Here is a 15,783-nt window from a genome sequence, read left to right as displayed (position 1 = left end):
GGCTTGGTGAGGAGCTTTTCATGGTCCTGCTTCTTCTTGGTGGTTTGAAGGATTTTATTAATTAAGGGCTTGAAGCTGAGGCAAGGGGGTTCTAAGTTTTAGGACAGCCTGAAACCCTGTCTAGATTAAATAAATAAAGGAAAGAATATATCAAGCAAAAAAAAAATGACAAATGGACTGAGAAAAAAATCAGGGAAACAACACCCTTCGTGACAGCTTCAAATAATATAAAATGTCTTGGGGTAACTCTAACCCAGCAAGTGAAACACAAAAACTTCTTTCTTTGAAGAAAGAAGTTGAAGAAGATTACAGAAGATAGAAAGATCTCCCATGCTCATGGATTGAGCAGTCTGCAGATTCAGTGCAATCCCCATCAAAATTCCAACACAATTCTTTTTGTTTTGTTTTGTTTTGTTTTTTGAGACAGGGTTTCTCTGTAGCTTTGGAGCCTGTCCTGGAACTAGCTCTTGTAGACCAGGCTGGCCTCGAACTCACAGAGATCCACCTTCCTCTGCCTCCCGAATGCTGGGATTAAAGGCGTGCGCCACCACCGCCTGGCATCACAATTCTTTATAGACCATGAAAGGCCAATTCTCACACAGAAAAACAGAAACCCAGAGTAGATAAAACAATCCTGAATAATAAAGGAACTGCTAGAGGCATCACCATCCCTGATTTCAAGCTGTACCACAGAGCTATAGTAATAAAAACTGTGTGGTATTGGCATAAAATCAGACATGTGAATCAGTGGAATCAGACTGAAGACCCAGACATAAATCTACATACCTACAGACACCTGATTTTTGATAAAGAAGCCAAAAACACACAATAGAAAAAAGACAACATTGCTGTCAGAAATCACCTTCCAGCCACTTCCTCCCTCCCCAAAAATAAGTGCTATCAGCGCTGGCTTGATCAGCTAGGTCCGCTGTTGTGAGCTTTCCCTAATTGCAACTGTATGGTGTACACTGTGTCTCACTTGGCTTCTTTGCCCTAGAAAAGAATACAAGGGCTCTCTGGTGCTGATTACATAGGTGCATTCGTTTTATGAATATTTACCCAGCTGTACCATCAATTATGCTTTATGCACTGTTCTATGTATGTAAATACAGCTAAATAAAAATGTTTAGTTATAAAAAAAGAAAAAGACAACATCTTCAACAAATGGCGCTGGTCAAAATGGATATCTGCATGTGGGAGAATGCAAATAAATTCATATTTATAACCTTACAGAAATAAATGGGACCTCATGCTGTGGGGTGACCTTCTGTGCACTGTGAATATGTGTTGCTCTCACTGGCTGATAATATAAGCTGATTTGGCCTATAGCCAGGCCGAATAAGCCTGGGCAGGAAAGCCAAACAGAGATACATGGAGAAGGAAGGGCATAGTCAGAGAGACATGAGAGCCAGTCTCCCAAGAAGCAAGATGCCAGAGGACTGGTAAAAACCACAGCCACGTGACAGTACATAGATTAATAGAAATGGGTTAATGTCAATGTAAGAGCTAGTTAGTAATAAGCCTTAGTTATCAGACAAACATTCTATAGTTGACAGTAAACCTCTAAGTGATTATTTAAAAGCAACTGCGGGATGGGGTGGGACAGAAAAACTGTTTACAGCCTCATGAAACTGAACAGTTTCTGTAAGGCAAAGGACACCGTCAATAGGACAAAGCAGTAGCCTACAGAATGGGAAAAGATTATTGCTAACTCTACGTCTGATGGAGGGCTAATATCCAAATATATAAAGAACTGAAGAAACTAGATATCAAATAAACCAAGTGATGCAATTTAAAAATGGGGTACAGATCTAAGCAGAGAATTCTCGATGGAGGAATTTCAAATGGCCAAGAGATAGTCTTTAAAAAGTTTAACATCCTTAGCCATCAGGAAAATGCAAATTACATCAAAACTACTTTGAGATTCTATTTTACACCTGTCAGAATGGCCAAGATCAGTAACACAAGTGACAGCTCATACTGGTGAGGCTGTGGAGCAAAGGGAACACTCCTCCATTGCTAGTGGAAGTGCAAACTTGTACACTATGGAAATCAATATGGCAGTTCCTAAAAAAATTGGGAATCAGTCTACTTCAAGACCAAGCTATATGGGGGTTGAAGAGATGGCTCAGTGGTTAAGAGCACTGACTGCTCTTTCAGAGGACCCAGGTTCAATTCCCAGCACCCACGTGGTAGCTCACAACTGTCTGTAACTCCAAGATTCGATACCCTCACACAGACATATATACAGGCAAAACACCAGTGCACATAAAATAAAAATAATTTTTAAAAACCACCCAGCTATACAACTCTTGGACATATACCCAAAGGACACTCCATCCTACTACAAGGATGCTCACTCAACTACACTCATTGTGGCTTTATTCATCTGTTAAAAAAATGACATAGTGAAACTTTCAAGCAAATAGATGGAACCAGGAAAAAAAATCATCTTGAGTAAGGTAATCCAGACCCAGAAAGACAAATATGTCATGTATTCACTTATAAGTGGATATTAGTCGTTATGTAAATGATAATCAAGCTACAATTCATAGACCTAGAGATGCTAGGTAAAGAGGAGGGCTTGAGGGGGGACATATGGATCTCTCTGGGAAGGGGAAATAGAATAGCATTTGAAGGTGGATTGCGGTGGGAGGGGATGGGAGAGAGAGGGGCTGGGATAGAGAAAGAGTGCAGGGAGAAACAGCTGGAATTGGGCTGCATTGCTGGATGGTGTGGAACCTGCACAGTGGAAGCTACGAAGACGGTCCTCAGGAGGACTCCTAGTAATGGGAAATACAGAGTCTGAACTGGCCATCTTCTGGAGCCAAGCAGGCCTTCCAATGTCGGGACTAGGCTGCATTAGTTTGACTTGTTGGCCAAGTCGGCCTGTGGAGATCCCCAAACAACCAAGGCTGATGCTAGGACAGAGCGATGCTGACTACAAACCGGCAGTGGGATCCCATTGCTGAGGACAACAGCCACACAGCTCACTGAATGTGGGGAGGTCAAGTGGGTGCCTGCAGGGAGCCTTCATCCCTACACTCTAGTCTCTTTGGTGTCGAAGATACTCGGCAGGTCCCAGAGTACCTTCTTACCAAAAGAGAAACCTGGACACCCATCCAACCATGAAAACTTTGGCCTGCATCCTGCCTGCAAGATGTCCTGGAGCAACGGCGCTACAGAACTTGTGGAAGTGGCCAACCATGTCTGATTTAACCTGAGGCCCACTCAGTAAGATGGAGTCCATGCCAGACATTGGTTGGTTGGCCAGGAACCAGAAACTGGGTAGTTCAGAGACCTAAGGTAGAGCTAAACAGAACTGGTCTTTTTTAAAAAAATCAATTAAATAATTCCTAATGATATCTATGCTCATAGATCACTGCCTTTGTCCAGTGGTCAAAAGAGAGGCTTTCTCTGGCAGGAACAGATGCAGAGACCCCACAGCCAGGCATCATGTGGCAAGAGAGTCTATATTTGAAGTCTCCATCTGATTCGTCCCATCAGAGCTCAGACAACCACGAGGAAGAGGGGAAGAAAGATTGTAGGACTCAGAGGGGATGGAGGACACCCACTGAATCAACTAACCAGGGCTCAATGGGCTCACAGAGACTGAAGCAGCAAGCTTGGGGCCTGCATGGGTCTGTACAAAGTCCTCTGCATACATGTTGTTACTGTTAGCTTGGTATTTTTGAGGAGCTTGTAACTGTGGGAGCAGGTGTGTCTCTGACTCTTTTGTCTGATCTTGGGATTCTTCTTCTCCTATCAGGTTGCCTTGTCCAGCTTCAGTGTAAGGGTTCTTGCCTTGCCTTTTTGTGTTTTGTTGTGTTGTGTTTGGTTGTTGTCTCTTGAAGACTTTCTCTTTTCTTAAGAGAAAGTGAAGCAGAGTGGATCCAGGAGAGAGGAGAGGTGGGGGGAACTGGGAGGAAAGGAGGGAGGAGAAACTGGAGTCAGGATGTATTGATGAGAGAAGTATCTACTTTCAATAAAAGAATAGATAGATAGATAGATAGATAGATAGATAGATAGATGATAGATAGACAGACAGACATTTAGATAGATGATAGATAGATATTTAGATAGATAGATAGATAGATAGATAGATAGATAGATAGATAGATAGATAGAGACAGACAGATAGATAGATAGACAGACATACAGAGAAGGGAGGCCAGCAGTGCCTTGAACCAGCCAGTCTGAGGAACACCAGTTTTTGCTGAAAATCCTTACATGAACTCTAATAAAAGTCTCTGCACCTGGGCCTGGTGGTGGCCCATGCCCTTAATCCCAGCAGTCCAGAGGCACAGACACTTGGATCTCTGTGAGTTCAAGGCCAGTCTGGTCGTCATAGTGAGACCCTGTCTAAAAAAAAATAAACAAAAGCAATGGGGGGGGGCAAAATACTCTCTGCCCCTGTGCTTCTCTGGGGCAATCTTAAACTGTGGGGACAGGCTGGGTTTCCTGCCATGTGCTTATTGAGGGCTCCTCGGTGCAGGAACAGAGGGAGATGGAAAAGCTGGCATTGCTCCCAGCAGCTGAAAACTGTGGTTCCTTTCTGTCTCTGGCTTCCCACACCTTTACACCGTTCCTTATCCAACGTCTCTGCACATTAGAATCATCCTCTGAGGAGGATCTCAGCCTTCCATGCAACTCATGGCTCAAGACTGAGGTTCCTAGCCCTCTCGTTTAACTGCAGTGGGACTAAGTGACACCTACTATGCACGTAGATGTTGAAACTGAGTCTGAGAATAGGTTATGAGAGCCTTTGAGGATTGCAGGCAAACCACACCCTGCTGAGCTACATATCCCAGACTGTCCTCGAACTCCAGACCCTTGTGTTTCAGCCTGGATTCTAGGGTTACGTGTATGTGCCATTGAGGCCATTTTAACTTCTGGCTTTCTTTTTTCCCTTGCTTTGTTTGCATATGAGGTTTGCTTGTGAGATTCCCTGGAGCCTCAGAGTCCAGGACAAAGACCACCGACATGGGATAAAAACCCAAGGAGTGTGGAAACGTTAAAGAACATCACAAAGGAACCATCCAAGAGTTACAAATTCCAATTCCAGCCTTTATTTCAATGGCAGAGCAGAGAGGAGGCTCAACCCAGGTTAGGTCATTCCCAGACAGAGACAACTGGACAGGAGCCCCTGGGAATGCCTCTCCACCCAGCTAAGAGGTTAGGGAGGAAGAGAAGAAGATAATACTGGTGCTGCCACTTCCACAGCTGCCACAGCCAGGAGCTGGGACACCTCAAGCAGCAAGCTGACCTCCAGAGGTCAAGGCAGAACCAGAATCAGGCAAGGACCAGACAGGAACAGCAGACATTGCAAGAGTGTACAGACTCAACAAATGAGGAAACTCTTGGGAGCCCCCAAACAGCATTGAGATTTCACAAAGGGGACCCCCAGGGCCTGCAGGCTCCAGGGACTGAATGCTCAGGGGAGCTTGACCACAGTGAGTCACTCACAAAGAGACTTCGATAGCCACCCCCAACCCCCGTGTGTTGTTCTGTAAGGGTAGGAACAGGTCTGGAGGGAGGAGGGCGAAAAGAGTCAACGAAAAGCACGGGAAGAACGCTGGCGGGACATGAAAAGGGACCCGAGAGGGGCCTCTAGCTGCTGCCCTGCCCCTGCTGCTCCTGCTGGCACTCCTGCTGGCGGATGAGGTTGGCCATGGGGCTGGTGATACCACCTATCATGGTCCAGTATTCATCAAAACTGATGCGCCCTTCGTGGTTGGCGTCCAGGTTCTGGATGAGCTTGTCAGCTGCCTTTCGGTTCCCTGTGTCCTGCAGGAGAAGTGGAGTCAGTAAAACTTGAGATAACCCAGACAGGACCCTAGGCAGAGTCCCGGAAGCAGCCCTGACAGCTGCTGCCTTGGCCAGGCTGGCAGGGCATGGGCGGGGAGGGGGGGGGGGCTGAGAGGCATGTGAGGAGCAGAGGAAACAGGGAGAGCAAAAGCTGGGTACCGTCAGCATGTGGTTCAGCTCTCTCTGGAGCATCTTGCGGAAGCCACTCTTGCTGATCTTGTTCTTGACCAGGCTGTGCTTGGAAACGTATTTATAGAAGTTCTCCACCAGGACGACAACTGCCTTCTCCAGCTCTGTGTAGCACTCAGCCATCTCACTGCCTCAGCTCCTAGGAACCAGAAAGAGAGGAGATGAGGAGAAACATCCCCACACACAGCTCCCAGCACCCCTCAAGACTGCTTGTCTCCTGAGCAGGGAGAGGAGCAGGCATGGAAGAGCAAAGGGAGTGCGGGGGCGGCCCTGGAAGGAGAGCTAAGCACTCCTCTAATCCAGGTGTTCCCCAGCCAGGCTGCCAACTGCCAAAACAGGTTCTCCAGGTCCTTCCGTGCCCTAGGCAGCCATGCTGCCTGTCAGAGCCCTCAGAGTTGGAGGCTCCTGTGGGAAGTGGAGGCAGGTAACTGTTCCCCTACACACACTAGGGTCGCCTGATCTAGGGAACCACAGCTGGGAAGAGTTGAGAGAGAGAAGGCCAAAGACTTTTATCTTCCATCCCAAGGATTGGCTGAGACCCCAGCCCTAGGCCACAAAGCAGGACTAGAAGCCCTTGGCCCACTTCAACCCCTTGCAGGGGCTCTAAGACAGTGAGTTCAGGGGCTCAGGCCACCACTGTCCCTCTCCATCAGAATAGATTTTGTGTGGCTCCCCTCCTGGCCACACCGTGTCAGCCTCTCCTCCCTCATAACCATTCCTAAGTAGACATCATGACCCAACAACACCCTTCACCCCATTACCTAAGAAGATGCAGGCCCAGTTCTGCCCCGGCTGGAGACAGACTCTGGGCCTCTGGATGCAGCGGCTGCCTGGCAGAGGCCAGATGCATCACCCCCTCACCCCAGAACAAAAGGCACTCTCAGTCCAAGCGGATACAGCCTTTCGAATAACAGGATATGAGGGGAGCAGGCGGATCCACTCTGCGAGTCGCCGCCCATGCCCAGAACCCCTCCAAGTCAGCCTGGCAAATCAGACTCCCCTCCCACCCTCAAGCATAAGAATGAAGTTCTGCTACCCTCCCCCAGCTGGCTCCAGGAAGGGAAAGTGGACACGAAGGACACAGCCACTTGGGCAGGCCTGTGCTCCCACAATCAGATTCACAAAGGTGGTCTCCCTTCACCAGGCCCCACCAGGCCCTCTGTCCTTAGCACCTCCTTTCTATCCTCGGTGGCGAATGGTCCTCTCACCTGCAGGCCTGAACACTCTGGCCCTCCTCAAACTGTACCTGCAGGAAAACTCGCCTTGACCTCTGTCATTGCTACACTCTTTCTGGACTCCCACAGCCTTGTCTGTCTTCACCACATCAACACCAGCTGGGATCATTATCTAGTTTGGTAAGTCTCCGGCTCTTATCTCTCCATCTATGGAGCCGGCTTAGTGTTTCTTACATTCAGCTGCTGTTCTCTGATCCAAATAGGAGACTACGTGGATGTGAGGGCAAGGTTTTCTAATCCTGAATGCACCACTACCCTCTTCTTAATCTCTGAAACTTGCCTGGCCTACAATGCCTGGCCAAGTGCCCTGCTCAGAGGAGATGTTCCAATATCCCACCTCCTTCCAGCCCTAATGCCCAGCATCCAAGGTCCCTCCTATCCTTCTACACTTTTATGCATCTTTTTCTTAAGGAATGATCAGAACAGGAGGAAGGCGGCCAGGATGCAGGAAGGAAGGAGAGCTGAGAGGGTCAGGCTGCAGCATCTCTGATGGGAAATCCTCCCCTGCTGACCACTCTGGTCTGTGGCTAGAAGGATGACACACGGTGCCAGACCCACAGGAAACTATATTCTTCCCCATACTCTGTTTGTGAAGGGTGTAACAGTGTGGTTTAATGTTTGAAAGACACTCAGACAAATTCTCTAACATACACAAATAAGGAAGAAAAAAGATTTTCTGCCCTAATGCCCTCGGGTGGGGTGAGGATGGCCTGTGGCCAGCGTTCCTGGAGGTTCTAGAACCCGAGCCGGGATCAAGCCTTGAGAGCAAGAGAGGAAATGGGGAACCCCCCCCACACACACCCCACAGGGAAGAGTTCTGTAGGAAACAATCAAAGAAAAGATAGGGAACGAGTAGATAATTGGGTTGCTGTGCCTCTGTTGCTGCCCCCAAAGGCCAGTCCAGCTCTCCCTCTGTCTGTCTTAAGTCTTGTTCTTCCAAGGTAGCTCCCTCCTGCCCCCTTAGCTCTATGCCCAATCCCTACCTGGCCTCTTGCAGCAGTTAAGCAAGCAAATGACAGAGGAACACCCAACAGATGAAGCAGACACCTGTCCCAGGAGCACGGGGCCAACAGGAGATGCAGCCTTGGTGTGCTGACTCTTTCCCAGGCCGTCCTCCCCTAGATCTGCCTCCTCCCCAGGTTCTTATAAAATGGACAGCTCTGAGATAACCATCAGGACAAGTGCTTTTCTGGAGCTTTGTCTGAAGACGGAGCCTCAGAGTGAGGCAGTCAGGTGTCATTACTCTCCTCCTCCACCCTCCCCTGGGGGGCAGAAGACAGGCTCAGCTGCCCCACCCATTCACAGCCACCTGCTCCTCAGCCGTCCCATCCTTCAACCAGTCAGGCCTGAGGACCTCCAGGCATGGGGGGTGGTACTCTTCCCTTCCTGGGCAGATCTATCCAGGAGGCAATTTCGTCACAAACAAGTCTTGGAAAGGGAGTTGGGGGTCATATAGGGGTACGCCAATATACACTAAAGCTTTCCAAAAAAAAAAAAAAAAAAAGCAGAAATCAGGAAAACACCTGTCCTCCAAAGGGCCCTTCCCTAAAGGGGCCATTCATCTTGGGCCGCACCCTTCCCCCAATGTTCTCTTAGTCTCCTGGACTGATTCATCATTGAGCAACCAGAAAGCTCCCATCCCCCCTCCCCCCCACCCCGCCCACCTGAGCCCAGCTTGCTGACTTTTCCAAAAGCCCAAATTGCCCTGACTCCATGCCCCTGGATCTCAGCCACTCTAGCACCACCCTCCCACCCCCAAGTCCTGGGCGACACCCCTTTGGAAGAGCCTGCTCACCGCCATCCCTTAATCCACCTGGTCCGGACCTCCGGAAGCCTGCCACACCCACCAAGGGTCACCTCACATACACTTAATTCGCAGCTATTTCCAGATGTTGAATATGTCCCTACTCTTACCTCTCCTACTCAGGATCCTCACCAAAGCCTACAAGAGTTTCACTTTTAGCTCTGGCATGCTCCGTGTCCCCCTCAGCTGCCTCGGATGGACCCCCTGCTTCACCGTTTGTCTGGGTACTCATTCACCAATGGCCTCATTGGCTCATTTCCATTCATTCGCGTTTACATTCAGCCAGACACTCACTCTCTCATTCATTCAGCCATTCCCTCCTGAGAAGCTCACTCCACCCAACGGCCATCAATATGCAGGGATAGTAAAATAACGAACGTGGCTAGGAGTCTGTTCTCAAGGCTCTATGGTGACTCCCTCCAGCCTCCCAGGCCCAGTCTCTGTCCCTCCATGCTTCTCCCATGTTGGAGGATAATGGCGCAGAGGTGCTCCTACCTCTGCACCCTCACAAGACTCACGACATCACACCCACATATGAACATCCATGAACACAGCAGAGAACTCTGCCAGTCCTCATCTGCTTGGGGACCCCATTTATCCCCAAACAACTTCTGCTGAAGCAAGAACCCCTTTGCATTTTTCCACCTCGTAAAGTTGTAAGAGGGGGGTGTGCACGCACACACCTCTACCCCAGGCCTCCCCAACCTTCAGAGGGCTCCTCTCTTGGGGGAAGCTGAGCCCACCTTCCCATCACTCTTACCCTTGCCCCCACCTCAACTGGGCTGGGCAGGCAAACACTCCTACAGCGCAGGTGGCTCTGCTAGGCAAACCCAGTCAAGCTGGGACCTGCCTAGGATCTAGCGTGGAAAAGCTGCCAGTTTGAAACTCCACTCCTCTCTCTTTCCCTCTCCCCATCCAGGGGACCTCCCAGGCTTCCCCAGGCCCCTCCCAAGGAGCACTACCCAGTGCAAATGAGCAAATGAGGCCTGCATCCGGACTCTGCCTGTGCCTCAGGTAAAGGAGAAGCCACCTCAGCCCCTGCCTCTCTTCCCTGGCTTCTTAGGAGCTCTGGACCCTCTCTAGTTCCTCCCGGACCCCATTTTCTCTCCTAGGTTGCAGTTACCATAGTTCAGTGAGGCCTGTGTCTACAGTCCAACCACCCCCAACACCCACCAAGAAACACTCGCTCTGTTCCCGTTCAGAGAGGACAAGGACGCAACAGCTGTGGGCAAGGCCCTGGAATGTTCTGCCCAGAGTCCCAGCCCCTGGAGACAAGCCAGGTCAGCTGTTTGGCCAGGGAGAGGGGCTTACTACCCTGCCTAGTCCTCCAAAGCTTTCACAAAGCCACCAGGGTTCCTCTTTCCCTAACTAGCCTTCGGGGAGAGTTCATTACCAAAATCTTCTGCCCTGCGTCTGCCAGGCACCTCTCTCACCAGGCTTCCGTGACCCTTCTTCTGACCCGCAAAGGCTTCAGGATCCCCCCAGCCACCCCAGACCTCCTCAGCTGGGGCTGGAGTGCTTACCTGCCTCCCCGTTGTCCACCTCCTCCAGCAGGGCTCTGAGGCCTGGGCTCTGGCACTGACAGCCAGGCAGCTCCTGCTCAGCCGAGCCAGGACTCCTCCCCACGGCACTCCAGAATCTGTCCCACTCCCTTTGCCTGGCTGAGCTGGCTGTGGGAAGGTAGTGACTGAACTCTTGACTTGGCCCTGGGGTTGGGCCCTTGTTAAAGGGGTACACACCTTTTTTTTAAACACCCCTCTACCCTCACCCTAGAGGGAGTGGTAGAAGCTGGCACTCCTCCAACCCCACCCTCCTAACCCCACAGGCTCTGAGCAGAGCCCAACAGGATAGAGGAGAGAAAGGGAAGGCTCATCACCTGCCCTTCTCACCTCGGTCACTGAAAGCCAGGTTTCAGGGCAGCCTCCACCAAAGACGAGTTCAGTTAGATTCCCAGGCAGCCTACCTGGCCACAGGACTTCTTCGCTGTTGGGATTTAAGGGATCTATCACCCGATTTCTGTTGGTTAGGATAAGAGGGCAGACAGCAGCTCTTTCTGGTCTTGCCTCTCCAGCTCAGCCACCCTGAGTTTGAAGCACATTCCTAAGACCCTCCTGCATGTCAGGTGTCTCCTCTGCACATCCTAACCCTGCCACACCTTTCCTCCAGGTACCCAAAGAAACTGTCCAGCTGGACCTCCTTCTAGAGGGTGGCAGCCAAAACAGAGAGGACTACCATGATGACTTCTGTCAGGTCCCAAAGAGCACCCCCCAAAATAAATAAATAAATAAATAAAAGGGTGACTAACTGAGCTGCCTATGGGCATATCAAAGCGCATGCCAGGTTCTCTCAGCACAGAGTCCCGGCTCCTCTCAGTATCTCTTACCCCACACCCTACCTTAAACCTCTCCGGCTTCACTTCCCTTCCCTTCCCCAGCATCTGATTCCTGTATAACCTAGCCATTTTGGTCATCCACAGTCTGGGGTTTCTTTGTCCTTTTGGCTTCTCTCTTGGACCTCCATTCGTGGCTCCTGGTCCCCTCTCTCTTCTCTCCCTGTTGTTATCCCCCCTAACCCCCAGCCTCCTCTCAAGTCTTTGTCCTTGTCTGCTCTGCTGCCAAGCTCGGTCTGGGCTCTTCCCGTTGCTTCTGGCTGTTTTCTTCCTCCCATCTACAATAAAACCCTTCTCCTCAGCCATACCTAGGAGCAGTCAGTATCCTCATTTTCATTCACGTGGTGCTCGAGACCCAGGAGGGACACATAGGAGCCTCCTTCCAAGGGGCTTAGCCCCTCTCTTAACAGAAGCAACCTGCTGATTTGACTCTACTAGACTGTGTAAGAATCATTTGTTTCTGCTGGCTTCTGCCACCCACCAAATTTGACTCCCAATTCTACAGTCTGCCTCTCCAGCTGTTTCTTCCCTCCACCCGCTTTAAGCATCTCTCCTCGTCTGTTCAGTGTCTCTCTGACTCCTGGACCTGCTGTGCCCTCCAGGGCGTCCCCACATGAGCACCCCTCTTTCCCTCTGTTGTAGCGGTTCTCAACCCGTGGGTCACAACCCCTTTGGGGGGTCAAACAACCCTTTCATGGGGATCACCTAAGACCATCAGAAAACACACTTTTACATTATGATTCATAATAATAGCAATATTACAGTTATGAAGTAGCAATGAAAATAATTTTATGACTGAGGGGTCAGCACAACATGAGGAACTGTTAAAGGGTGGCAGCACTGGCAAGCTGGCAACCACTGCTCTATCCGAACCTTCCCCTCTCCCAGAAGCCCCTCCCAGTCCACCTCCGGGGCTGTTTTCTTCTCTCCCTGCTCTGACCAGGCTCTCTCCTCCTCTACTGAGTAAGCATCATCATAGTCTGTTATTACTAAAAAGCCACATTGGTGTACCAGAAAACTCCATCATGCTCACGAGGGAAATGGGATTTGGGTCATTGCTCTCTGATAAGACTCTCAGTCCCTTAGGGATGCTCCAGGCTGAAATCCTGGTCACCTTGCTTCTGTCCTGTTCCCTTTGCTCTCAACTCCTTCCTGGAATTTCCTCACCTCTCCCTAGGAGCTGCTGTCCCAGGGTTTCCTTTCCCTCCTGGGCCTCTAGATATTGGATTCCTCCCTCAAGCAGAGTTCCTGTCTGTGACCCTCATCCCTTCTGTCTCTCAGCTCCCTCCTGGAAGGGCCACTGCTTCCTATGCCCTGGGTCTCTGGCTTCCTTACACCCACCCAGGCCTTAGCGAACCCTTTCTCTTTTCTTCCTCACACTCAGATTTCTGTGTAGCACATTTTTAAACCCAGCCCTGGGGAGGCAGAAGCAGGCAGATGGCAGATCTCTGTGAGTTCAAGGGCAGACTCGTCTACAGAGTGAGTTCCAGTCAGAGTTACACAGAGAACTCCAGCCTCAAAAAAAACAAAAACAAACAAGAAATAAACAAAAAAGGATCAAGAAAATAAGGATCCCAGTCCCTCTGTCGATTGTGTTTATGGTTTTGTAAAGTCCCCAGTCTCTCTATTTGATGCTAAAGAATCTTAAGCTCCAATTTTGAAGACTCAAACTACTAACTTGTAACCTGTTAGATAGTTAAGACATGTAAGTTAACGGTCAGTCACCTTTTTTTTCTGGTTTTTGGAGACAGGGTTTCTCTATAGCTAGTTCTCTGGAACTAGCTTTGTAGACCAGACTGGCCTCGAACTCACGGAGATCCAACTGCCTCTGCCTCCTGAGTCCTGGGATTAAAGGCATGTGCCACCACTGCCTGGCTACAAATTCTTTAATGTACTCAAAACTATTCTCATAAGCTACGTTAAGTACAAATGTAATTCGTTTACAGGGACAAGTTTTATTTAGCCTCCTGTATGTTTTTCAAGGTTAAGCCCAAAGCAAGTAACTAAAAACAAGTAAAGGTTTCTTAACTCGGGTATACTTAATAGATGATGGTCCTCAAACTCCTCAGAGATCTGCTGACTATGTCATTTAAATGTTTAATGGAAAGAGCTTCCTGTGATGGAGAGAACCACTACTCCTCGCGGTGGCCCTCAGGTCGAACTGACCCACGCCTCACCCACCACCAGGGTTCTGCCCAAACTGTGGTCACTGCTGAGTCAGCTGTGACCCCTCAAGGCACATGGTTTCCCCAAGTTCCCTCTTCCACAGAAAAGCCCCTCAGATCTCTGGGGCTGGCAGCTGAAGGTCAATGCTGTCCTGTATGGAAGCTGAAGAGTTTTTGGTTTTGTTTTTTGAGACAAGATTGCTCTATGTGTCTTTGGCTGTCCTGAAACTCACTCTGTAGACCAGGCTGGCCTCAAACTCAAATTCTTCTGCCTCTGCCTCCAGAGTGCTGGGATTAAAGGTGTGTACCACCACCGCCCAGCTGGCTGTTTTCTAAGTGTGGACTTAAAAGTGCTTCTCATTGTGTTAAAGACATCTGTCCAGTCTCTATACACCCGAGGAAAGTGTGTTCATGCTTTTAACTCAAAATCATTGTTTTGGGTCCCCAAGCTTTTACTATGGCTCGAAGGCGCAAGTCAACTGCTTTTTCTTCAATGTGGATTTCAGTACAGATTACAAAGAGTGATAATGCTAGTATATATAAAAACTTTTTTATCTATTTTTGTAAACTTAAAAAATTCTTGTAAGCTTCAGGATGTCGTGAGATTTGGATCCACTTCTCACAGGTCAAACAGACTTCAGACTTCAGATAAGTAGACCTGTCAATCAACAGCCTAAATTTCCCCACCTGCCTATTCCTGAGGGTGGGATTTCTTTCTCTCTCCTGGTCTCGGGACACCCCTCCCCCACCATTCCCCCTCCCTACTGCCACAGCAGCTGCCAGGACCCTTGACCCGAAAGTTTCAAATATATACCCAAGATAAAGAAAAAAATTCCACTAAGCTCCTTAACTTTATCTTCGGTGCCTAGTCTATCCTTGCCCCAGCAGATTTCCAGTCAGCTGAAGAGTCAGACAGCTCCAAAATGGCCTGGAAAGCTCCAGCCCCAGATGTTCCTTCGAACCTGCATCCTTGACTGCTCCAAAGCAGCCTGCACATCACTAGCCCCAGATGGTCCCTCGGAACCTGGGCAGTGAGCGAAACGGATGTCCTTCTGTCTTCCCGCCTTTGACCAACCTTCCAGCCTTCTTGGGCCCCCAGTGAGGTCCCAACTTCAACTAAGAAGCAGTTACAGCAGAGATTACATCACCCATGATCATCAACAAAAAAGCTGGAATGTCAGATCCCAAAGAAAGCCCAGGCAAATGGCTAACTGTGGTGCCTATTTAGCCTACCAAAGCCAGATTCTCCATTGCAAGAACCTGATACAGAGTCCTGGCTCTTCTCAACACTTCTCACCCCCACACCCTACCCCAAACCTCTCCAACCCCTGAGCGTTGTTTCCCTTCACCTAGCTTGATCCCTATATAACCATTCATTTTACCACATGCTCTCTTGGTTTTTCTTTGTCCTCTTGGTCATCGGGCCTTTCCTAGTCCCATTTCTTGCCTCTTTCTCCTCTCCCTCCCGCTCTCCTCTCCCTCCCGCTCTCCTCTCATGGCCCGCTCTAGTCTGCTGTCCATGTTCAGTCTGGACTCTTCCAGATGCCTCCGGCTGTTCTCTCCCTCACATCTACCATAAAAACCTCTCCCCAGCCACACCAATGTCCTCATTTTTATTCAGCTTCCACTTCCTGGGCACTCACTGTGTCGGGCTTTCTGGTAGGTACTTCCTTGAGGGGTCACATCCTCCTCCTATGAGAGGACCATTCACACCCCCATGAGGAAACCCACTGCAGGAGAATGCCCAGAGTTCAAAGCCGTAAGTTATGATCCAAACTCCAGTCACTCAACCTGTTTCTCAGTGCCTATTTCCCTTGACATTAGTCAGCTGTGCCCCAGGACACGTGGTTCCTCCCTTCCCCCAGGTATGAACAGAGCTTTCATCTCCTAGCAGAGGACCAGCCCAAGCAAGGAGGAGCCTGTCTCGGAGAGCAATACTTCTCTAGTTTTAGGCCTGGGACCACCCTCAACCCAAGTCCACAGAGGGAAGCGAACCCCTAATCTCTCCCACAGCCAACCACTCCATCTTCATACCTCCTACCCACCAATGACCCTGCTATTTGCCCCAAAGACCCCCTTATCCCTGGACCCTGAATACTGGGCAGAGGAGAGGAACAAACAGTCAAGACAACATATTTTATTTTTCTGATATTTTTATTAATCAAATATTATAAAATAACTATCATCCACAAA

At 49.5% G+C, this 15,783-nt stretch overlaps 1 protein-coding gene across 2 annotated transcripts; it reads right to left on the bottom strand.

Moving 5' to 3' along the window:
* Positions 1 to 5,046: 5,046 nt before the first annotated feature.
* S100a16 (S100 calcium binding protein A16) lies at positions 5,047 to 10,725 on the bottom strand. 2 transcript variants are annotated; one of them, XM_050166490.1, is made up of 3 exons: positions 10,560 to 10,725; positions 5,968 to 6,136; positions 5,047 to 5,787 (listed from the first exon to the last, which is right to left on the bottom strand). In XM_050166490.1, exons 2-3 carry the CDS (start codon positions 6,118 to 6,120, stop codon positions 5,611 to 5,613), a joined length of 330 nt encoding a protein of 109 aa, XP_050022447.1. In that variant the 5' UTR covers positions 6,121 to 6,136; positions 10,560 to 10,725; the 3' UTR covers positions 5,047 to 5,610. The 2 variants fall into 2 exon arrangements, with proteins under 2 accessions (XP_050022447.1, XP_050022448.1); XM_050166491.1 differs by lacking the exon at positions 10,560 to 10,725 and adding an exon at positions 6,759 to 6,911.
* Positions 10,726 to 15,783: the final 5,058 nt, after the last annotated feature.

This window comes from Alexandromys fortis, unplaced genomic scaffold, assembly GCF_014885135.2.
Source record: "Alexandromys fortis isolate MF-2015 unplaced genomic scaffold, M_Fortis_MF-2015_v1.1 scaffold_152, whole genome shotgun sequence".
NCBI classification, from domain to species: domain Eukaryota; kingdom Metazoa; phylum Chordata; class Mammalia; order Rodentia; family Cricetidae; genus Alexandromys; species Alexandromys fortis.
This window is presented reverse-complemented; position numbering and strand designations above follow the sequence as displayed.